General features: G+C 39.6%; 1 protein-coding gene across 5 annotated transcripts in view; it reads left to right on the top strand.

Annotated features, from left to right (window-relative positions):
* Positions 1 to 23,709, top strand: part of KDM4C (lysine demethylase 4C) — a 280,297-nt gene that overhangs the window by 183,454 nt on the left and 73,134 nt on the right. For 4 of the 5 annotated variants that reach the window (XM_030004370.2, XM_030004369.2, XM_030004367.2 and 1 more), the window contains 2 exons: positions 8,152 to 8,207; positions 11,339 to 11,447. In XM_030004370.2, the coding sequence (XP_029860230.1) occupies positions 8,152 to 8,207; positions 11,339 to 11,447 (165 nt within the window). The remainder of the gene's footprint in view (positions 1 to 8,151; positions 8,208 to 11,338; positions 11,448 to 23,709) is intronic. The other variant, XR_005931545.1, reaches the window with a different exon arrangement.

Here is a 23,709-nt window from a genome sequence, read left to right as displayed (position 1 = left end):
CAGACTGAACTTTTGCAGGATTAGGCTACTAAAATGTGGAAATTCAGTAGCTGATGATTTGTACACTTTAAATTCCCAAAGGTGGATGTCCTGATCAGATTTGAATGCATCTGAAAGAGTAAAATGTTCATCCACAGCAGAAGTGTGGCCACCTTCGGTTTTCAGGAACCCGCTTGAAGCTTGCAGACAAAGATGTGTCTACATATTAGATAAATGTTAACCTGTGGTGGATTTCTTTTTCATGCAATTACTCAGCCTCCTCAATCAGTGTGAACTTTAAGCATCTACAGAATGCTAGAAGAACTGATAATGTTTTATTTTTTTGGACAGAGTAAGATTTTCCTGTAACATTTTCTAAAAAAAAAAAGTTGAAATGCTTTTCTCAAAGTTCCTATAATTAATAAAAATTGTGGCATTGTTGAGGCAGATGATGGTCGAAGATTGACAGCATTTATGTACAAATGAAGAGTGTGAGTTATAATGGTAGCATCTAGCAACTCTGTTAAAAAATGGTGCTCCCAGACAGGAAAGTGAATCCATTTACTAGACAAACCTTAATTTGTCTGTAATTTGTTATTTTTAGGAATATTTTGTCTCTAAAAAAATGGAAGTTTGTCTCTGAGAAGCTAATTTGAAGGTAATGGCTTGAAGTGAATACAGTAACGGTCTCTGAATTGAAATAAAATAATCTCAAAAGCTATTTTCTGAGTGAAAATTATTCCCTTGGTGTGGAAAGATTAAAATATTCATTAGTGGACCATTGCTGAAAATGACATTTTCAAATGTGTTAAGAGAAACACCAACCCTTTTCTCTTCACACAAGGATAAATACAGACACAAGTAAGCTGGGGAAATGAGATAGATGAAAAGGCAGCAAGGCTATATCCAAATGCACATCTGTGTTAATACTATTAGGAGGTGTGACCTTGGGCATTACAAGGCAATTGAGAGAGAAAGTAGAAGACTAAGGCTATCTATTCTCAGTTCAAAGGTTCCTCTCTAAAAAAACCACCAGAGTGGCTTCAGGGAAACAAAAGATGCTTATCAGCCTTAGTCATACAATTTGTATCTATTTGATTTAGCTGTGGCAGAGTTCAAGGTTAGATGTCTGTTTTAATTAACTACTTTTAAATGAGACTGGTAAATCAGCATTACTGTGACACAGCTTTGTAGCAGTTGACTCTTAAATTGAAAACAACTGTTCTAACCTTTTATTAGAAATATTTGGGGAAAAAACCTGTCCTAACCACTTTTCTGAAATTTTTGAGTGCTTTAGGCACTGGCCAGAGTCAATAGACACACAGGGAAAATAGTTGATGAAAAAAAAGGTGGAATATTTTGATAACTGGGTAAATAGTGTCCTACTTAGTGCTGAAGACATTATCAACACTTGAAATGCTTCAAACCACTAACCAAAATGTATACTTATTTGAAATGGTTCATTCTGGTATCACTGCTAAATAAAGCTGTGATAATAAAGGTATCACAATAACTTCATAATAATAATAAAGTTCGGTGAATGCATTCTGTTTGGTTTTCAGAATCAAAACCTTTATGAACACATGAAAATTAAATTAAATTCATATTATATGTAATGCATATTGCAGTGTATACTTAGCAATGCCAAGTAACAGGATTTTCCTAATATCCAGGAATCTTTTCTAAAACATTTTAAAATTTATTTTGTAAAACTTTAAAATGGCAGGTTATATAGAATACTAAGATGTGCCATAATGAATTAAACCAAAGTCTATTTTAGCCTGTTATCCTCTCTCTAGTACAGCCAGAAATGAATACCTGGGGAAGAATATAAGTCTTGGGCAAGCATTCCCTAATGCGCTCTCAATCTCCTACAATATGCAAATAAGAAACTGCCTTAGCCAAAGGCAGTATCTTTGTATTTACTAAGTAAAAGGTAACCTTTGTTGGATTTCTCTTTCATGAACTTATGCAGCTTCTTTTTTGACTGGTATAATATTTTATGATCCACATCTGGCAAAGTCACGTACTCTGTGAAGAAAATTTTTGTTTGTTTGTTTTGAATCTGCAGCTTTCTGTTTTCCTTTGATAACAACCACCTAGTTATTGTATTGGAGTACTTAGTCAAGCCCTTTTCCAAGTCCATCATGATTTTACTGGCATCTCTCAAACACCATAGTGTCTTCTCTTTCCTGGCCTGACCAACCGCAGCCTGCTTAGTTAACCATTGTGCAGAAGCTGTTGCCGCTGCTGTTAGCTGAATACAAGCTTTTTTTTTAGTGAGGCCTGTGAAGTAAGGTTAATCAGAAATGAACAAGATCTTGATAAATTATTGAGATATTCTGCAAAACTGAATGTAATTAAATAGGGAAATGTGCAAGATACTGAAGCTAGAATACAGACAAAGGAATGCTGAGCAATTGCTGTCAAGAGGTCCCAAAGGTTATAGAGCATGAGCTTAACAAGCCACTGTAGTCCAAAGGTGAACACTGTGTGAGCATATCTCCCTAGATGTGGGATGCAAGATGTATCAACTAAACATGCTTTGCCTGACATCACTGAGGATTTACTCTAATTGCATTTCAGAGGGGAAAACATGGCTGCAGATGAAGACAGTAGGTGAAAAAGTTGTGGTTGTTTAACTAACGGGCTGTAGATGGAAAATGGCAAAAAGGAAAGGAACAATCTGTTTATGATGCATAAGGTAAAAAGAAAAAGGCTTACGCCACAGCAGGGAATCTTGAGGTTAGCTGTTATGAAAAACTTCCTAATGGCAAGGATGTCAAAGAGCTGGAAGAGATTGTTAGGTTGATTATGGAGACTACATTTTATGAGGAAGTTGTTGAAAATGTGTCAGACAAAATTCATTAGGAATAACATATATTCTCTTTTACCCTGTCTTCATCTGCCACCATTAAGTTATATGTTTCATTTAACTGGATAAATACAATTCTTTGGAGACGCCATCGTAATTTACAGGATCTTAGAGGAAAGGAGAAACAGTGGTTTAACAAGAAAGGGGATCATGTGGGGCATGTTCATAGTTGTCCATAACAATAACCATTATATGACTTAGTATATATCCCTCTGCTATGACTTGGCTGAACTCTATTGCCTTGCTGTGTCAGACAGCTTCCTGTCTCATACAGAATGCAGTTGCTGATGAACTAAGTATGCAAATATGGAAGCGTGAAACTGGCTTTTTATAAGCATTAGTGTCAATATGACTTTGAATTTTGGCAGAGTGTAAAAAATACTCAAAGATGACTAAATGCATTCATTTTAAAATATAAATGAGTGTGAACAGGCTTGGGTTTTGTGTGGTATTTATCCATGCAACAATAATTAATATGCAGCTATGCCTGAGTGGTATCATTCCAAAAAAGGTGATCCATCTTTTGGATGTATGTACCAAAGGAAGCATGGTTAATTCACATTGACTTCTGGCTTTTGCTGTGGTTTCTAGCAGGTTTCTTTAACAGAGAAATGAAAAATAAACCAGATTAGGAATGCTGGTTGCAAAATTCAGTTTCATTGTAAGCAAGGGAAAGTGCTTAGTCCAGAAACAGTGGATATGATCTGTATTGTTATGAAAAAAATGCATCGTCTCCACTAAAAAGCTAAAAGATGAAGTGAACGTTAGTGTGCTAAAGCTTGCGAATTATATGGAGATATCTTACTTTACACAGATACTGGAAGAGAGAGTTTTCTTTTGTAATTCTAGAATGTTATGGAGATTTTTGAAGCAGTTGAGCAATTTAAAACTGTCTAAGATTTAATTTAGGTAAGTGTAAAATAATATGCTTAAGAAATTATTATTTAATGCAAATACAAATGACAAATTTACTTGTTTAAAGGATTTGCAAAGTAATAGTGAATTAGAGATTGGATGTTTTCTAAGGTGATGCTCCATAATGAAGTCCATTCCTATCCTGATTTTTACACACAGGCTGACAGCAGACACATATGGATGTACAAAGACTCTCTTTCTCTGTGAGAACATGGGTAATAATTGCTAGTGTACATGTGATTTCACTGCCATCCATGGCAGGTATACCTGTATTAGGAATATTAGTTTTTCTAAATATCAGGTCCCCTGTGTTTTCATTGCATGCAGTATGTCGAAACTGGAGGTAAAGTAATAGCCGTGTCGCATTGATACAGGACAATATATTGCAACACAGGCATGATTTACAAAATCAATTTAATGGTCTTTAAGCCTGTGGTCCTTCCCACTCAGGTTCGCTATGAATACTGGTGAAATTTTCTAGTTCTTATGGGTCTAAGTTGTTATAGCCGGTATCCAGCTAACAGCGAACAATCATTACCCGCCACCACTGTATAGGTGGGTTTTGAGAAGAGATTAAATTTGGTTCCTATGGGTCCTGCATAGGGGAAATATTTTTTCTAGCTGGTGATGAGGATATTTACAGCCACCCTCTATTTCCTCTGGGCTGCCCCCCTCCTCTCCCCCGCCCCCGCTTTTTGTCCTCTTTTTTAGGATCTCTTTTTCTTTTTTTTTACCTAGTGTGAAAGCTCTGCAGTTAGTAGGTAAAGATTATGGCTTCTGTCTCTTGCAGTGTCTAATTCACAATTCTTTATTTTTACAGTGGTCAAGAGACAGTAAACCTTCAGAAGAAATTTCTTAACATCTTATATAAAGTCTCTTCCTGTGCTGTTTTAGCTTAGTTTATTTGTGGACCTTCTTTAGGCCCTTGGACTCTCTCTCTCTAGTTGTATGAATAAGTTACACAGCAGATGATCAGATTAAGGTTTTCCTTAAAAGTGAAAAATACCTATTAGAATCAGGAAAAGTTCATCTTTATTTAAGCAATTAATTTCAAATGAAACTGGCATAAAAACATCAAAGCTTATAAAATAGGAGCAAAACCACTGTTATTTTGCAAAACAGAGAAGCAGTCAGTTAAAGGATTTTTATGGTAAATATGAAGAAAGTGCTTCAATTAAAAAAAAAAAATCGTGAGGGATCCACAGGTGGGGGATCCACTGAACTTTTACATTTGAAAGTGGCAAATGGAGCTTTTCCCCTGCAAAGATTTCTATTGAGTCAGATTGATGCTCTCTTGCCCAGTCTGCAGATGTTATTCTACCTCTACATTGTAAGCTTCATGCTTCTGCAGAACTGCCAATGAATTGGGGATCAGATCGTCAAGAAGTCCTGCATGGCTCCTTTTTTGGGAAATTGTGGTATTTGCCTCTTCCTGAATGGATGTTCCATTTTAAGTATTATTTTCTATGCTACTTAGCTTATTTACTTTGTTACTCTCATGTAGTCATGGAGATGTGTGCCCATCTATTTTTACTGTTTTTATCTTGCACCTCCAACTGTCACATATAAAACTAACCGGTTGGACTCATTCTGTTGGTCAGTATCTCACTATGATGGTGGCCAAGCTCTGTTTATAAAGATAAACAACACTGATAGCAGAAAAGATGACACATTCACTCAGGGTGTGAAAATCAGTCAAAGGAAGAGCTGAAGAAATAGATCTTTCCTCTCCTAATTGGTAAGCAAGATTCTAAGATGAATCAGATTGAAGAGGATGCAGTGCTGTAGGATTAGTCTGTGGTTGTGTTAAGGTAGTCCTCAGGATTCCCAGGTTGGTTTAAAGATGTGCAGACTCTTTCATGCTGTAGTTTTCACATATAAGTGCTTGCCTTTGAGCACTGAATGCCAATTAGAAGCAAATTTCATGTGCCTGTAGTGGTATTTTACTGGAAACAGTGCACTGTGCCCATTAACTGTTTAGTGGAATTTTTGTTGTATTATTTCAGAATAATTTCAGCATGGTGAATTAATGTGTATAAAGTCTTATCAATGTGATTCCTTAGCATCTAGTTTCGGAAATTCTCTACCTCACACCCATGTAGTTCAGTAAATTTTCCAATTGAGTGATGTTTTTTGGAAACGAAAATATTTTCAGGTTAAGAAAGATAACAGTTCTTCACATAGCTTGAGAGTATACCTGTGTAGATGGCAGCACCTTGTTATCCTAATAACATCCAAAGAAGGGCAACAGACAAAGAGAATGTGAAGATGATTTGAATCACCTTGAAGAGTAGTGAAGTGAATTTAGTATATATAGCTTGGCAAGAAATATACCAAGAGGTTAGGATATCATAAAAGTCTACAAATATTTGGAAGATAATTATGGATAGGGAAGAAAGGGGTGATTATGTATACTGGTTGAACAGCATCTCAGAGAGTAATGATTTGAAACTAAGATAGGATGTGTACATTGAACTGAATTTGGCCTGTGAATCTAGAATGGCATGAAGTTGTTTGACTTGATCTCTCTTTGACAGAAGAAGTGGAAGAGTAAATAGTATTAGAGTAATTCTGGTTCCTGCCATTTCGCTTTACCTTCAAGAGTGTGGGCACTTAGGGGAGAAAGAGAAGAAATAATCTTCTGTCCCTGTCTCCTTCCCTCCCTTCATCCATCCCTGCCTTCTTCCTTCCCTTTCTCCCTGTCTCCCTCCATCCCTTCCTCCTTCCTGTGTTCTCCCTTCCACTTGTTCTCTCCACTGCCCCTCCGCCCACAATGAGCTTGTCTTGTGTTGCTCTTAGGTTTCCTAAGATGCGGCAAGAGAACCTCACAATGATACAGCTAATTGAATACAAATATAGGTTCTGGAAGAAACACTTTTACTTATTCTCCAACAGCCAAATGGAGAAATCCTGTGCAATGATGTCCTACCCCATCTGAGCTGTTTCCTCTGTTGCAGAAGCTACAGAAAGTTACAAAAGTACAAGCTGAAGCTCCCATTCAGTGCTACAATAGCAGCCTCCTTCTGTTCCATTTTTCTTTCTTATATGCTTGAACTACCTGTTCCTGCTCAGTCCCCTTTGAATACCTGAAGGAATTGGTATTCTGAGCCTTTGGGTTTCCTGATTTAATAGTCAATGTTTACTATTACAAAGGGAACTGTGATTTGGAACATGTTAGGTCCCATCCTAAGGCTCTTGTGGGTAAAGTAATAAACCTCAATTCTCTTCTTCACAATTCTACAATAATATTGAATAGTTAAAAGGGTACTCAGTAAGAGGATGGGTTACATGTTTCTTATGGTTTTGGCAGGTAGGACAAAAAGTTATGTGCTTAAATTGCAAAGACGGTTCAATTGTCACAAGGAACTATTTTTTAGTTGGGAAAGGTCTTTCTCATAGGAAATGTAGTGAGGCATTCAATTAGATTTCTGGCAGACATTGATAATCTTCATTATTGGAGGTTTTAAAATGAGATCAGACTGGAGTATTACATAACAGTTCTTTATTTGGTTTGGTTTGGTTGTTTTTTTCCCTGCAAGGGTAACTTATATTTAGAGCTTTGGGAGACAGCCTCTCTTTCTGAGTATAGATACACAGGCACAGGATATCTTGACTTCATTTTGTGCATTTGATTCTTTGTAGAGACCAGAAAAATGGAGACAGGAAAAAAAAACCCTAAAATTGGAAGCACTTTCTCATCTGTTCCTGTTTAGAAAAAAAAGGGGAAAGGATGGATTCAGAAAAGGAGGAGATGGAAGAGAGAGGGAGAAGGGTTGGAAAGTAGAAAAGCCTGTTTATCTGTTCAAAGGCACAGCTTTAAGTAGAGGTAGGAAGAGCCCTGTTTGGCATGTTATCTGGGAACCACTGAAATATACCTTGCTGAGTGCCCTGAAAGCAGGTGGAGTTGTACTGAAGATCAAGGAAGTGAAGGTGTACTGCAGCAAAGGGAACTTCTGGGGAGAAAAAAAAAAAAAAAAAAAAAAAGGTTACCCTGCCCCATATTCTGTGGGTTTATAAATTTGAGAACTGTTGGGAACAAGCAGGTTTTCAAAGTATTTGAGTTGGATCAATGGCTTGTGAGTTGGTTTCTCAGAAACTTCTATTAAACTAATTATATGTCATTTTACTTTGTTTTACCTTAGTAATCTCATTTGAGTTGTTTCTCTTTTCGTTACTGTATTCTTGTATTTTTCCTGTAAGGAAATGCAATGCTTATAAGTGGCAGTTTGTAACCCAGTTACATTACAGTTATATGTACATTACAGTACAACCCAGTACGTTAAATACATTAGCAATTTACATATTCTTATGATCAGCTGAATAAAACTGATTTGTAACCAATCAATAAAGTTCACTTTATTCTACACTATTTTTATTTTTAGGAATGCTGTCTCTGCAATTTGAGAGGTGGTGCATTAAAGCAAACTACTGACAAGAAGTAAGTAATATATACTTCGGGATTGTATGTGCTTGTTTTAAACTTTATTCCCAATCCATTCCCATGTATAAAGCATTTGTAATCCTAGTTACTTAACAGTGTCCCTTTAAGATGAATCATTGCAGAATTAAAATTACTTCTATCGAAATGTGCCACTGGCATTTTCTGAAATACTTAGATGCTATAATGTACATTTGTTTTAGTATTTGCATGCACTTACTTGTTCCAAATTTCATTCTACTGGCCTTTGTGTAAAGAAAGTAAACGAAAGCTCATTTGTCATTGTTTGCATGGCAAGTCTTATCAAACAGTGAAATGTATTTTCCTCTTTGGTCCTGGAAATTTGTGGTTACAGAATTCAATACAATACCTTTGAACTTCTAGAAACAGTATTTTTTTATTAATTAATTTGAATCATATTAATTTTAGATTTTGAAGGTTTTTTTAAATTAAACTTCTATCATACAATGTCAAAAATAGTATTGTTGCTGGCATCATACTATTAACAGCATCAGTATTTTTCTCTGTATTTGGATAACAGAATACTCTAGCAAGTAACCCTGACAGATAAAATGGAAAATGTTGCAGCTTAATATTTTTTCAAGCCAATTAGTGGAACAGTCTTTATGCATTTTGAATCTTCTCATGTTTAATTAAATTATTTTAGTAACTTAGTAATATCCTGTAGATCTCTTTCTTTAACACTTTGGAATGCAGCGGTAAGAGATGATCTAGCTGCAACGTTCTTTTCCACTTAATAAACAAGAATTTATTTGTCAGTGATTTGCAATTGGTTGCATGACCCTTGTAAATTGTGCAGATAGGAGAAGGTTTTATGTGAAACTCACAGCCAGATTGTACCTTCAGAAAGCATTAACATTGTAACTGTTTTAATGGAGGTTTTGACCAACACATGAAAATTCTCAGCTGCTTTTTAGTTCTGTTTTAAACTCCCCTAAATCTCACTAAAAAAAAAAAAAAGACAAAAGTGTCATCTCAGTAGAATTTATCATGCCCTTTTGATATTTGCTGCTGATAGATTGCAAGTGGCATCTTTGAAAATATGTACCTCTTTTTTGTAGATCAATTAAAATGTTTTAGAAATGTTTCATAAGATTTATTCATAGAAAAAAAATCCACAGGTGTTTGCAGAGTGACTTTCTCTGCATAGCTATACCTAAAGTCTTTGGGTTTGCATTATATCTCTCTGTAGGTTACTGTTATGGATTTATAAAATGAGAGTTCAGTAAAAGTACTTCAACTCTTGTTTTCCTGCTTCCAGAACACCTTACAGTTGCTACACATTGTTGAATCTTTCATCTGTCTTTCAGCATTAGCTACCATTCCAGACTTTTGAGAATTTTTGGAAGAGTATGTTCTAATTATGTCTTTTTTTCTCCAACAAGTGTAAAATCCAACATGTGCATTCCCTTCTCCCCTTCTTTCCCTCTCACATACTGGTTAGAGATTTAGGATGAGCATTACTTGGATTTAAAAGCTAATGAATCAAACATGGCATGGGGGGGTAACAATTTGCCATGTAGGAGAGCTGAGATTCTTCTTCTCAGCAGAACACAGCAATTGTTTTCAGTCCTGTCAGGTTGAGAGATGTCAGAGTATAAAGGTTTGGGTGAAGAATTATTGAAGAGGCATTTTATTTATAGCATTTCTGTCCCATAAAGCTTAGATGGTAAGACAATGTAGTTTTGTAGGCAGGCAGGCAGTAATGAAAAGAAAAAGTGTATAATTAAAAGTTAAAAAGTCTCAAACCAAGAATTCTTCTGTAAGTTAGAACATAAACAAAACTGTCACTGTAACAAAATGATAGATCTACAAGGTTTATCTGCTTTTATTTGGGCTGAAATGTATAACTTGCTAATTGATATGTCATCTTTACATACAGCTCTTATTCCACACTTTGGCCAATGCAACTTGAATGTCACATGACAGCAGTTTGTTTAGTCCCTGTCATGTTATACTTTTCCAGATATTTTTGTCATAGAAGAGTTATTGAAATAGCATCAATATTTTCTAGTGCAGGAAAGAGAAATTATTTCTGTTCTGCTGCATCACCCGCTATCTCTTTTAGCTCCAGCCCGCGTTCGTGTTAATCTGCTAAGATGCTCATATGATGTGTGTCTTGGGAGATGAACAGAAAGTGAAGTGAGGCAAGCATTCAGAGCTTACAAAAAAGAGCAAATGTGGTAATGGGGGAAGATGTACAGTGAATGACAGGGAATAAGGCAAATATGAGGCAAGGAATGGAAATGTTTCCCTGTCTTCAGATGTATGAGTTGTCTACTCCAAAAAAGATTTTAGAAGTAGTCTCAGAAGGCTACTCTTGGTTAATAAAAATGTCATTAGCTTCTCTTCTACTTCATATAATATGCACTTTCAATATTAATTTCAGACTTTTCTTAGTTTCATTTAGCCTTCTTATTTTGAGATTTATGTATTGAACCTGCATTTGGGGGATATAGCAGTGCTTTCTGATGAGTACAGGAAGCATATAGCATCATCTGACAAGCTTCCTGAAGTTGCACTGAAGTCTTACATGTAGCACTGGTCCTAGGCACTTGACATGTGCTTTCACTGCTAAAGGGGATCCTGTTCATGTTGAGCATTGCAGTGATAGCCTGATCAGTTTGCTGCTTCTATGCCTTTATGTCTGTAACCAGAAGGTCTTGATACTATACTTAGTTTTATGCTTTGATAGATGTATGACTGATGGTGATCATGTGTGTTGCCTAAGAATAGTTACTCAGGTCTGAGTAATGTTAATCCAAAATGCTGTAGGTGATAAATTGCACATGAATCAAATAGTGTGGTCTTCACATATGGACCTGGATAGCACAACTACAAAACCTTTGCACTTAATAAATTGAATGTGAAAGATGCTTAAAAAAAATGTTGCAATAAAACCCCAGTCTGAAATTATATTTACACAAAGTGGTAGTGTTCTAAGGTTTGTTAAATACGTTTCAAAGAAGTTTAGGAAATCCTAATAAGGAAGTATTTAGAGATGGTTGACTTTAAAAAAACCCAAACACACAGCAAGTAATGAAACATCTTAAACACTTGTATTTTTATGGGGTTTTTTGGTGGTATTCTTGACTTGCCACTTTTCACAGGTGGGCACATGTAATATGTGCAATTGCCATCCCAGAAGTCAGATTTGGTCATGTCACAGAACGTACACCGATAGACACTAGCAGAATACCTTTGCAAAGATTAAAATTGGTGAGTAGTATATTCATATTGCTTCATATTTTCTTTGCTATTAAGGTGTTCCAATATTTGAAATGTATTGAAAATCTGAATTGTGATGATTATTGGCAGGTACAGAACAATAAACTGTGTTTAAGGTAAGGAATAAATAACCAGGGTTTTATCAAGATGGGCTTTTTGACATAAATGGCCATTCATTAACACTGTTAACAGCCTTTGGTATTTTATTAAAATAAGTTCAAACCTGCCCTCCCCCAAAAGAAGAATAACAAACTCGACCAGTATCAACTTGTGAAAGTTTCAGTTTTGGAACTGTATTGGTGATGAAAATGTTGAAACCCAAATAGACTGGGAATATCACACAGTACGTGTTTGTGAGGTCTTTTTATTATGTATTTTTGCCTCAAGGAACTATTTATGAAGGTAAAAGGATGTATGATCTGTTTGTTACGTGTATGTCTACCATCTGGGCATTGAAAAATATGCACAAAACAGTTCACACATTATATTGGATGAAAAAAACCCTGTTTCCTGAGGATTTCAGAAACTGGTGGAAAACATAAATACAAGTGCATCAGCTACTGACAGTTGCACCCTGTGTTACATCTACAGCAAAAATGTCATTCAAGAAGGTTGATGTACACAAGCAGAAGATATGTATAAGTGCAATATAAGAGTATTTTCCTTGCTATATTACGTGAGAATTACTTAATTTGTCAGCGTGTGCATCACTGTGATGTCATCTGACAGAAAGAAAGTGGTTAGCGACTCATTCAAAATCTTAGGAAAACCATCAGTTTTCTGGATCTGCCCCACACTATTTCTAAAGTGGTTCTTGGTCTAGCAAATGGTCACTTGCTCATTTTGAACTATTAATCTTTGTCGTGGTTTCAGCCCAGCCAGTAACAAAGGACCACGCAGCCGCTCGCTCACTCCTCCCACCCCCTCCGGTGGGATAGGGGGGAGACGGAGGAGAGAAAAGAAAAAAAACTGGAACCTCGAGGGTTGGGATAAGGGCAGTTTACTGGGACAACGCAAAAAAAAGTTACAACAACAACGACGGTACTAATGAAAGAGTATACAGAAAAGAGTGATGCACAGTGCAACTGCTCACCACCCGGGACCCGACGCTCCGCCACTTCCCCCACTGAAAGTCGAGAGCAGGAGCCCCCTCCCCCCGGCCCACTCCCCATGTATATACTGAGCATGATGTCACATGGTATGGAATAGCTCCTTGGCTAGTTCAGGTCAGCTGCCCTGGCTATGCCCCCCCACCTCCCAGGTTCCTGTAAAAATTAACTCTATCCCAGCTGAACCCAGGACATTATCCACCCCTTATTCTATACCATTTACATCATGCCCAGATCTTACATTTTCCAATCAACCACTACCACTTTCCTTGTCTTATATATAGATATATATGTATATGGACCCCCCCACACACACATACAAATAGTATTCCCTTAGTCAATGGGTTATCCCTCCAATGTGTCCATCAATTTTATTTAGTCCATGACTTTGAGGCTCCATCTGTTGTAACACTTCTTCAGGATAAGAGAGATGGTGTGAGGTGTTGGGTTGTTGTATGCTGTCTCTGGAACTTCTGGCTGGTACATTTGATGCAACCCACACCCTTGGTCTGCAGGTCGAAGAGGTTGATCTTGAGGAAATTGCTGGGCGCCAGTTCAAGTTCTATCACTGTTGTTCTTGGCTCAGTTTCAAAGTCCATTCTTCAGTCATTTGGGTAATTCTTACAGTAATACCCTTGATATGGCATATAGACACTATAGATACAATGACATACATTGGCAGGTTATTTAGCAGGTAAATATCCTACAGCCTAGTTCACTGGCTATTCTCTCCCAAAATCAAATCTCCCTGAGGTACACATCGAACTTCCCCATCCTTCTGCATCACCCACCAGGTGTACCCAGGTCCCTGAGCAAAAACAACCCCTTGGATGGGTTTGTCTCTGCGTGAGGGAGGACTAACCCAGACTGTCTTTCCTAACATACTCCTCCTGCGCACTACAGGAACTTTATCCCCTTCTACAGTATGTGGAAGTCTTGGTTGGGCGGGGGCCGCCCGATTGGTGGATCCTCTAGTATTAACTAACCAGGTGGCTTTTGTTAAATGTGTATCCCAGTGTTTGAAAGTTCCACCCCCCATTGCTCTCAATGTAGTTTTCAGCAGTCCATTGTATCGTTCGATTTTTCCGGAGGCTGGTGCGTGATAAGGGATGTGATATACCCACTCAATGCCATGTTCTTTGGCCCAGGTGTCTATGAGGTTGTTTCGGAAGTGAGTCCCGTTGTCTGACTCGATTCTTTCTGGGGTACCGTGTTGCCATAAGACTTTCTCTTCAAGGCCCAGGATAGTGTTCTGGGCAGTGGCGTGGGACACAGGATATGTTTCCAGCCATCCAGTGGTTGCTTCCACCATTGTAAGCACATGGCACTTGCCTTGGCGGGTTCGTGGGAGTGTGATATGGTCAATCTGCCAGGCCTCCCACTGTTTATATTTCAGCCATCGCCCTCCATACGACAGGGGTTTCAGTCGCTTGGCTTGCTTAATTGCAGCACATGTTTCACATTCATGGATAACCTGTGCGATAGTGTCCATGGTTAAGTCCACCCCTCGATCGCGAGCCCACCTATATGTTGCATCTCTTCCCTGATGGCCCGAGGTATCATGGGCCCACTGAGCCATAAATAGCTCACCCCTACGTTGCCAGTCCAGGTCCACCTGAGACACTTCAATCTTGGCGGCCTGATCTGCCTGCTGGTTGTTTTGATGTTCTTCAGTGGCCCGACTCTTGGGCACATGAGCATCTACGTGGCGTACTTTTACCACTAGCTTCTCTATCCGAACAGCAATATCTTGCCACAGTGTGGCAGCCCAGATGAGTTTACCTCTGCGCTGCCAATTGCTCTTCTTCCATTGCTGTAGCCACCCCCATAGGGCATTTGCCACCATCCCTGAGTCGGTATAGAGATAGAGCACTGGCCACTTCTCTCTTTCAGCAATGTCTAACGCTAGCTGGATGGCTTTCACCTCTGCAAACTGGCTCGATTCACCTTCTCCTTCAGCAGTTTCTGCGACTAGTCGTGTAGGACTCCATACAGCAGCCTTCCACCTCCGATGTTTTCCCACAATGCGACAGGACCCATCAGTGAACAGAGCATATTGCCCCTCATTTTCTGGCAGTTTATTATACAGCGGGGCCTCTTCAGCCCGAGTCACCTCCTCCTCTGGCGACATTCCAAAATTTTTGCCTTCTGGCCAGTCCATGATCACTTCCACAATTCCTGGGCGACTGGGGTTTCCTATGCGAGCCCGTTGTGTGATCAGTGCGGCCCACTTACTCCACGTGGCATCAGTCGCGTGATGTGTAGAGGAGACTTTCCCTTTGAACATCCAGCCCAGCACTGGCAGTCGGGGTGCTAAGAGGAGCTGTGTTTCAGTACCAACCACTTCTGAGGCGGCTCGAACTCCTTCATATGCTGCCAATATCTCTTTTTCAGTTGGAGTATAACGAGCCTCGGATCCTCTGTATCCCCGACTCCAAAACCCCAGGGGTCGACCTCGGGTCTCCCCAGGTGCTTTCTGCCAGAGGCTCCAGGTAGGGCCATTCTCCCCAGCTGCAGTGTAGAGCACATTTATAACATCTTGTCCTGCCCGGACTGGCCCAAGAGCTACTGCATGAACAATCTCCCGCTTAATTTGTTCAAAAGCTTGTCGTTGCTCAGGCCCCCATTTAAAATCATTCTTCTTCCGGGTAACTTGGTAGACAGGACTTACAATTTGACTGTAATTTGGAATATGCATTCTCCAAAAGCCCACAACACCTAAGAAAGCTTGTGTTTCCTTTTTATTAGTCGGTGGGGACATAGCTGCTATTTTGTTGATCACATCCATAGGGATCTGACGACGCCCGTCTTGCCATTTTACTCCTAAGAACTGGATCTCCTGTGCAGGTCCCTTGACCTTACTTTCTTTTATGGCAAAACCAGCCTTCAAAAGGATTTGGATTATTTTCTTCCCTTTCTCAAAAACTTCTTCTGCCGTGTTGCCCCATATGATGATGTCATCAATGTATTGCAGGTGCTCTGGAGCTTCACCTTTTTCCAGTGCAGCCTGGATCAGTCCATGGCAAATAGTGGGGCTGTGTTTCCACCCCTGGGGCAGTCGATTCCAGGTGTACTGGACACCCCTCCAAGTAAAGGCAAACTGTGGCCTGCACTCCGCTGCCAAAGGGATGGAAAAAAATGCATTAGCAATGTCAATTGTGGCATACCACTTAGCTGCCTTTGATTCCAGTTCATATTGAAGCTCTAACATATCTGGCACAGCAGCGCTCAGCGGGGGCGTGACTTCATTCAGCCCACGATAATCTACTGTTAGTCTCCATTCCCCATTAGATTTCCGTACGGGCCATATGGGACTATTAAAGGGTGAGTGAGTCTTGCTGATCACTCCTTGACTCTCCAATTGGCAAATCAGCTTATGGATGGGGATCAGGGAATCTCGGTTGGTGCGATATTGCCGCTGGTGCACCGTCGTGGTAGCAATTGGCACCTGTTGTTCTTCAACCTTCAGCAACCCCACAACCGAAGGGTCTTGAGAGAGACCAGGCAGGGTAGACAGCTGTTCAATCTCCTCCGTCTCCAATGCAGCTATACCAAAAGCCCAACGGTACCCTTTTGGGTCCTTGAAATATCCCCTCCTGAGATAATCTATACCAAGGATGCATGGGGCCTCTGGGCCAGTTGCAATGGGGTGTTTATGCCAGTCATTCCCGGTTAGACTCATTTCAGCTTCTAATACGGTTAGCTCTTGGGATCCCCCTGTCACACCAGAGATACAGATGGGTTCTGCCCCTTTATAACTTGATGGCATTAGGGTGCATTGTGCACCAGTGTCTACTAGAGCCTTATATTCCTGTGGGTCTGATGTGCCAGGCCATCGAATGCACACTGTCCAGTAGACTCGGTTGTCCCTCTCCTCCACCTGGCTGGAGGCAGGGCCCCTCTAATCCTGGTTAGAATATTCGTTACTCACTTTTCGCACACGTGAATCAGAAGTCCCTTCAAGAGGATCAGAAATGTGATCAGCCCATCTACTGCATCTGGGGGACTCCTCACAGGAAACTGGAGCAGCAGTTTTCCAAGAAGAATCCTCTTTCCTGGTTGCTTTTTCTCGCAACTCCCGTACCCGTGCATCCAGGACTGAGGTAGGTTTTCCATCCCACTTCCTCATGTCCTCTCCATGGTCACGCAGGTAAAACCACAGGTTAGCCCGTCGTGTGTACTTTCTCTCTCCTCTCTCTTGGGCAGAGGAATGCTTACTCCCAATAGCTGCGATGCGGGCCTGTACAGGTGGGGAGGAAGACATATCCACTTTGAATTGCTGGAACTCTCGGGACAATTCCTCCGCAGCCGAGACACAGGCCCGTAGGGAGGAAGAGAGACTTCCTTCGTATTGCTGGAGTTGGACAGCCAATTCATCCACCGTTTGTCCATGGCCTTCTTTCCAGGACATTACTGCCAATGAGTTGGCATAGGTTGGTGGTGCACTTCGTAGAAACTTCCGCCACATGGGTTGTGTGCATTGGACATCATCTGGGTCTATGGGTGACTGCGCATTTTCTGGATCATTATAAATCACCTCCAGCACGGCTAATTCCCTCAGGTACTGGATACCTCTCTCCATGGTGGTCCACTTGCCTTGGTGACATGTAACTTCATCCTTGAAGGGGTATCTTTCCTTTACACCTAACAGAAGTCACCTCCAGAGGCTGAGGACTTGTGTTTTTCTCCCAATCGCCTTGTCGATGCCCCCTTCCCTAGACAGAGATCCCAACTGCTTGGCTTCCTTACCCTCTAATTCCACACTACTAGCCCCATTATCCCAGCATCGGAGCAGCCAGGTAACAATGTGCTCACCTGGGTGGCGGCTAAAATCTTTTCGCATGTCACGCAACTCACTCAGGGATAGAGATCGGGTGATTATTTCAGGTTCTGCCTCTTCCTCCTGTTCTCGTGATGACCCGGGTTCATCTTCATCTCTCACTGAGCGAACTGATTTCTTTGTGTGTTTCTTTTTCTGTACAGGGGCGACTGATACTGGCACAGGTTGGTTCTCTGGTTTAGCTGCAGTATCCGTCACTGCGGTTGGGGTAGCCGCGCTGCCTGTTGCCGGGGTAGGGGTAGCCACGGTGCCTGTTGCCGGGGTAGGGGTAGCCACGGTGCCTGCTGCCCTGTTTTTCATCTTTTCCCCCTTTTCTCCCTGAGGGTGCTGCCTAATATCAAGCAGTGTTTGGTAGATACTGGCCAGGGCCCAGCACAGTGCAGCGAGTTGTACGTCTTTGGAATAGCCACAGCATTTTTCTTTCAAATATTCTACCACTTCATGAGGGTTCTGTAGTTGTTCAGGAGTGAACTTCCAAGCCACTGGGGGTGAGAAGTTCTCTAGATACCTGCCCATATCCTCCCACATGCCGTGCCACCCATGAATATCCAGCTTTGGGGCAGATCTCTGGGTGGTACTCTTAAAGAGCCTTTTTGTAGCCCTAAACAAGACCTGAAACATATTCAGGAGGCATAGCACTAACAGCACAGTGGCTTGTGCATCCCAAGGATATTCAAAGTTCTCAAAAGCTGTTGTAATTAGTCGGAAGGAGAAAAGGGAGGCGAACGGACGGGGGGAAGTATCCCCCCCTAACTCCCCCATGGATTGGCTGTAATTACCAATAAAATCCGATAGAAGGTGCCCAAAGTATGGAAATGATATCACTGCCTCATACAGACACCAGCTTAAACTCATGACCAGTGATGTCATCATTTCACAAGTCGACATTGCCCAGTACAGCAAAATGATAATCCCAATCACTCTCCCAGAGGTGAGAAACGTAACTACAGGCAATACATAGAGCATATAAGGACCTACAAAACGCCACCATGTAAACAAATTAATCAACATTGTGACTAACATCTATTTATCTAATATAAGGAATGCGTATGACAAATTTGTTTCAACACGCTCTAGCCAGATCTGTCGTTATCTCAACCCTTCGTGCCCCACGTTGGGCGCCAAAAAGGACTGTCGTGGTTTCAGCCCAGCCGGTAACAAAGGACCACGCAGCCGCTCGCTCACTCCTCCCGCCCCCCTCCGGTGGGATACGGGGGAGACGGAGGAGAGAAAAGAAAAAAAAACCTGGAACCTCGAGGGTTGAGATAAGGGCAGTTTACTGGGACAACGCAAAAAAAGTTACAACAACAACAACGGTACTAATGAAAGAGTATACAGAAAAGAGTGATGCACAGTGCAACTGCTCACCACCCGGGACCCGACGCTCCGCCACTTCCCCCACCGAAAGTCGAGAGCAGGAGCCCCCTCCCCCCGGCCCACTCCCCATGTATATACTGGGCATGATGTCACATGGTATGGAATAGCTCCTTGGCTAGTTCAGGTCAGCTGCCCCGGCTATGCCCCCCCCCACCTCCCAGGTTCCTGTAAAAATTAACTCTATCCCAGCTGAACCCAGGACAATCTTTTCATTACATTTTCATTTCACTTCATTCGTTACTTTTTGTGTTTTCTAGCTGTATTTCTAAATGTGCAGATGCAATTTTGAGTGGTTTAAATTGATAGCCTGTACTTCAAATGGTAATCCCTTCTAAATTTTTGTTCGAAATTTTGGTTTTCACATGTCTTTTTAAAAATAATGTAAAACACATTTCTAAAGAGTATGTATAATTCATTATAAAAATGTTCTTCCTAATCTGAAAATAAAACGAGTAGAAGCACTGAGAATTAATTTAATATGTTCATTCTTATTTTTTGAAGATCTTAAACAGGCACAGATATGTGTCTGGTTGGAAATTGTTAATTCAGGCGTTGAAAATGCAGAAGTGTTTAGTTTACCAGATGTTGAAATTAATTCTGTGGGCTGTCCATGACTTGAACTGTATAAGAGTAACAGGAGCCTTTTGGAGAAGACTTGAATTACTTGTAGATTATTAGTTATGAAGGTATGAAGCAAGAATTTGTGAAGTTCCATGATTTACAATTCCTAGGTAATTTCTGCTGAGTATGAAGCAGTTACGTTAATCAGCTATTTATAACCCAGAGCTTTTTCTTAAATTCTTTCCTTCAGTTGGTAGAAGCTTGCTTATAGTCCTTAGTGCTTTTTCAGTTCTTGAAGCCTCCTTCAATATAAAATGACATTGAAGCACTACAGATTGTATTAAGCAATATATATACCCTTTTGGTCTCCTGTGAGTCCCTGAATGTTTAGAAATACAGTACTTGCTTTCCTTAATACTGTTTTTTAAAGTAAAAGAGTTTGTATGTTTGAGTGGAATGAATGTTGTGATGAAGGAACTCAGCTGAATACAATAAAAATGAGAGACAGGGTACTTTATAACAGCCATAAATGTAGTATTGCTGCAGGTAGTAGACACCCTTACTGTGAGGGAAGGAAGCACCATAATCCTAGTTTGGCTCATTAAACCTTACTTTTCCAAGACTTAGTTTCTGACATTGAATTTATAATGAAATAGCTAGACTTGTACAAATTTAAGGGAAGTAGGCAGTTTGACCATTTCAAAAGGCTCTATAATGATTTAATGTCAATAGACCAATAAAATGCTGCTCCTTGGGTAAAGGAGCAGAGAAAAATCTACTCTAAACCCACCAGCAATCTGTCTGCTTTTAAATTTTGGCTTTTGTTGCAAATAAGTTGCTGTATCTGATGATTTTACTCTGCTCTGTTTCACAGTGAATACCCTAGGTAAACTAAGTCTCCTGAATAACATTGTAGTATTTTTTATTTTTTAAAAAAATATTTTTAAAAAGTAGTTATTAGATGGAATTGCATAGACACTTTATATTTTCTTTAAAGCCCTGTGTATTAGATACTTTTTGTACTTTAGTTCTCTTATTTCCTGAAACATGGGGTTCCTACTTCTCTAAAGAGGTTGCTGTCAATAACCTTGTGCATATACGCCATGTCATTCTCAAATCAAATGTGATCCTTATGTTTGTCTTCACTTCCTGACTGTTGATGCTACAGAATAACAGTTATGCTCTCATACCCACTGACATTGGGTCCTTTGCCTTGGGGGAACCCCAGGAATTATATCCAAATTAATTCTGCTTCTTTCTCTAGGAATTCCCATCCCTTCTTCCCCCCACATGGCCCCATTTTTATCTTTCATTCCTTTCCATTATCATAGACTCTATACTTTGGAGTACACAGCTGATACCATCTGTCTTTCTGTTAATTTCTGTAAAAGCATACTGAGTGATTCACACTTTGACGTTAGCTTTGGGCCAGTTTTCCCCTTTGAAATTGTAGGGATCACCAATGCTGCTCTTCAGCAGCCAATTTCTGCTTCATAGCTATCCTCTTTGTTAGCTTAATGTTATCTTTGTTCATCAGTCTCCATCATTCAAAGCCAGAGACTGTTAATTGTATAAGTAAAAGGAAGTTTTGTACATTGTTTGTTGATATTGAGCCTTCACAAGCAATAAATGTTTTAAAAATACATTTTTGGGCCTCTCTTTTTAATGCTCTTTATGTTAAAGCATGGGATAGCTAATGGGCTCTCTTACTATGCCATCTCTTCTTTACAAAATTTGGGATGTGTTTTGTTGAATATTTTTAAATAAGCAGAAAACATTGGAAACCAAATAGAAAAGGATAGATTACATTCTGGCGTGCAGCCATACCAGAACTAGATCTTACAATGTAGGAGCAAATAGTTCTAGTGTTTTAAACATTTCTCTTTCTACCCCTGTCCTCCCCCTTCCTCTCTCCCCTCCTTCCCCCCTTTCTCATCTCTCTCTCTGAAATAGTAGGAAACCCAAATAAGCAGAACATCTACTGTCTTCAGAGATCTGTAGAGGCTGAGCTGACATTTTCTTTAATGTAGCATCTCCAAAGGAATATCAAAGGAGATAAAAAGTCAGTGTTTTATTTTTGACAAATAACTGTGCAAACATGAACATATTGGTAGGCTGGTTTTTATCGCTTAGTTAGTATGTGTACTGATTGCTGTTAAATAGTTTTAGTTCACTAGACATTTTGGGTTGAAAGCAGTGTGTTTCCTGTCAATCTTTCCATTATTAAATATTCAGTATATACTCATTTCTTCCAGACTAAAAATCAATATTTGTTTTATGCTTACAGTAGCTCATAACTTTCAAATTGTTGTATGCAGCTGTTTCATGTTTCAAGTTAGTGGGTTTTTATAGAATGCCAAAATGTTTTCATATTTCCCTAGCTTTTTTCAATGGGTTATGTGCCATGTTCCACTGTTGCTGAAAATTTACATGATAGTGAAAAGTTCATTAAAAATTAATTCTCTTGAAAATTATTCCTTAATGCTAGTGGATGAAACAGTGTAAATCAATACTAATAGAATATTTTGGTGCTATGTCTTTCATAGGGGAATGTGATACATTCTGTGTTGAAATAGAACAGGTTGTATCATCACTTATATTTTAGGGGTGTACACCCATGATATTGATGGACTGTAGTTGACTTTTCATGTGAGAGCAAAAGGTCTCCCAGGCAGCCTCAGTTTAGAGAATATCCCACAAAGATGCTATAACCTGTAGTTTCTCCACTTTACCTCTCTGTGATTATACCTTTTCTCTTTTTTTGAAATATGTGAATGGGAAAATGAGATTGTCCTGGTCTCTTTTGTCAGAGAGTCAGGCTTTCTTCCTGTATTTTAGATTCAGTCTGGATGGTCACATCCATCAGACACTTTGAGTTCCAGTAGCCATGTGGAATGAAAATTTGTGATTATGAAGCTAGGAAACAAAAATGTTGAGTTCAGATGTTAATGCACACGTTCTAAAATGAAATGGGTGGAGGAATATACCTTACCATATCACACATTTTAAAACAATATTTTACATAAACTACAATATGCTAGCTGCTTTGTAAACACTTGTCTCTGTTCCAGTGGTCTCCAAGTTTAACAGCAGATACATGAGCAAGCGTGAAAAGACAGGAAATATACAAATGCCAACTTCAATACTGTTTAATCATAGTGAAAATGTTAGGAGCAGATATAAGGGAGTTGAAGTTGGTGAGAAGTGATGGTATGGAGGGGGACCACATGAAATTTGTCTAAACGTATATGCAGAGTTTCAGCTGGTGAAAATTTGGAACAGGTTGTGATTTGGAGGGGAGTTTATGCCAGGAATGAGTGTGGTGTCAGCTTCCATCCCAACACAGTTTAACAGCATCTAACAGTTTACCCAAAGCAGATAAAGCTTAGGTTTCTAGCTGAGTTTAGCTTTATTTATTTTATTTTGCTTTGTACCATTTGTCCTTAAGTCTCCAAGAGAAGCTTGGGTGTAAACACCTGCTTTTGAAACCTGTTTTCCTTGACTGTTTGTATGTATGAGGCTTCGGGATATAGAAAACAGACTGTGGATTCCTGTGTGTGTCAAAGTCAACGATAAAACTCAATTTTACTTTGGGAAGGGAAAAGCTTTTCCCCAAGTACCTAGAGAGTCTCTGCTTTCAAAAGAGTGTTAATTACTCAGCTCTAATTATAAATATGAACTATAGCTGCATGAAAAAGTCTCTGGAGATGAAAAAATCAGACTGACCTCTCAAACATAAACTCAGCCTTGAAAAGAAAGAATAAGTACTCTCTTGTCTGTCACTCTATTTTAATAAAACATAGGACTTAAAAATAGAATTAAATAAAAGCACTTAGTATTATAAGGCCAAGGAATCCAAGCCAACAGGAACATTGAGCCTACTGTCATTTACCCTTGTCAGACGTGTGATTTATAATGAACAGTAGACATTGTAAATGAGTGTTTAAATGTTTCATCTGTTGCAAAAGAAACATTTAAATAGAATCAGTAGCATCTGTTTCTAAACCTATATATTTAAGATGTCAACTAAAATCATGTTTTGAATAGAATACATATCAACTCAATAGCAAAATACATTATCTGCTTTTAATATCTTCAGTGTTTTAAAATGCTTGGGTATTGGTTTGACTTTGTCCTTACAGGCAGTCACTGCAATGCCGTACTGAAACATGCACATAAGATGCCTTTGTTTCTTTATCTGTAGAGTTTCCTATTATTTTTACATTTGAAATCCTATTTCTCCAACAAAATAGAGGTAGAAAATGAGTTTTGGAATAGCTGAAGTTGCCCTGAAGCTTTTGATGACCTCAAATTTGTATTTGACAAGTGAACCGAGTATAAGCGCAAGTGTACTCTGAGTGAGGAA

Source organism: Aquila chrysaetos, chromosome Z (genome assembly GCF_900496995.4).
Source record: "Aquila chrysaetos chrysaetos chromosome Z, bAquChr1.4, whole genome shotgun sequence".
NCBI classification, from domain to species: Eukaryota; Metazoa; Chordata; class Aves; order Accipitriformes; family Accipitridae; genus Aquila; species Aquila chrysaetos.
The sequence above is the reverse complement of the archived record's forward strand: the minus strand, read 5'-3'. Positions and strand labels throughout refer to the sequence as shown.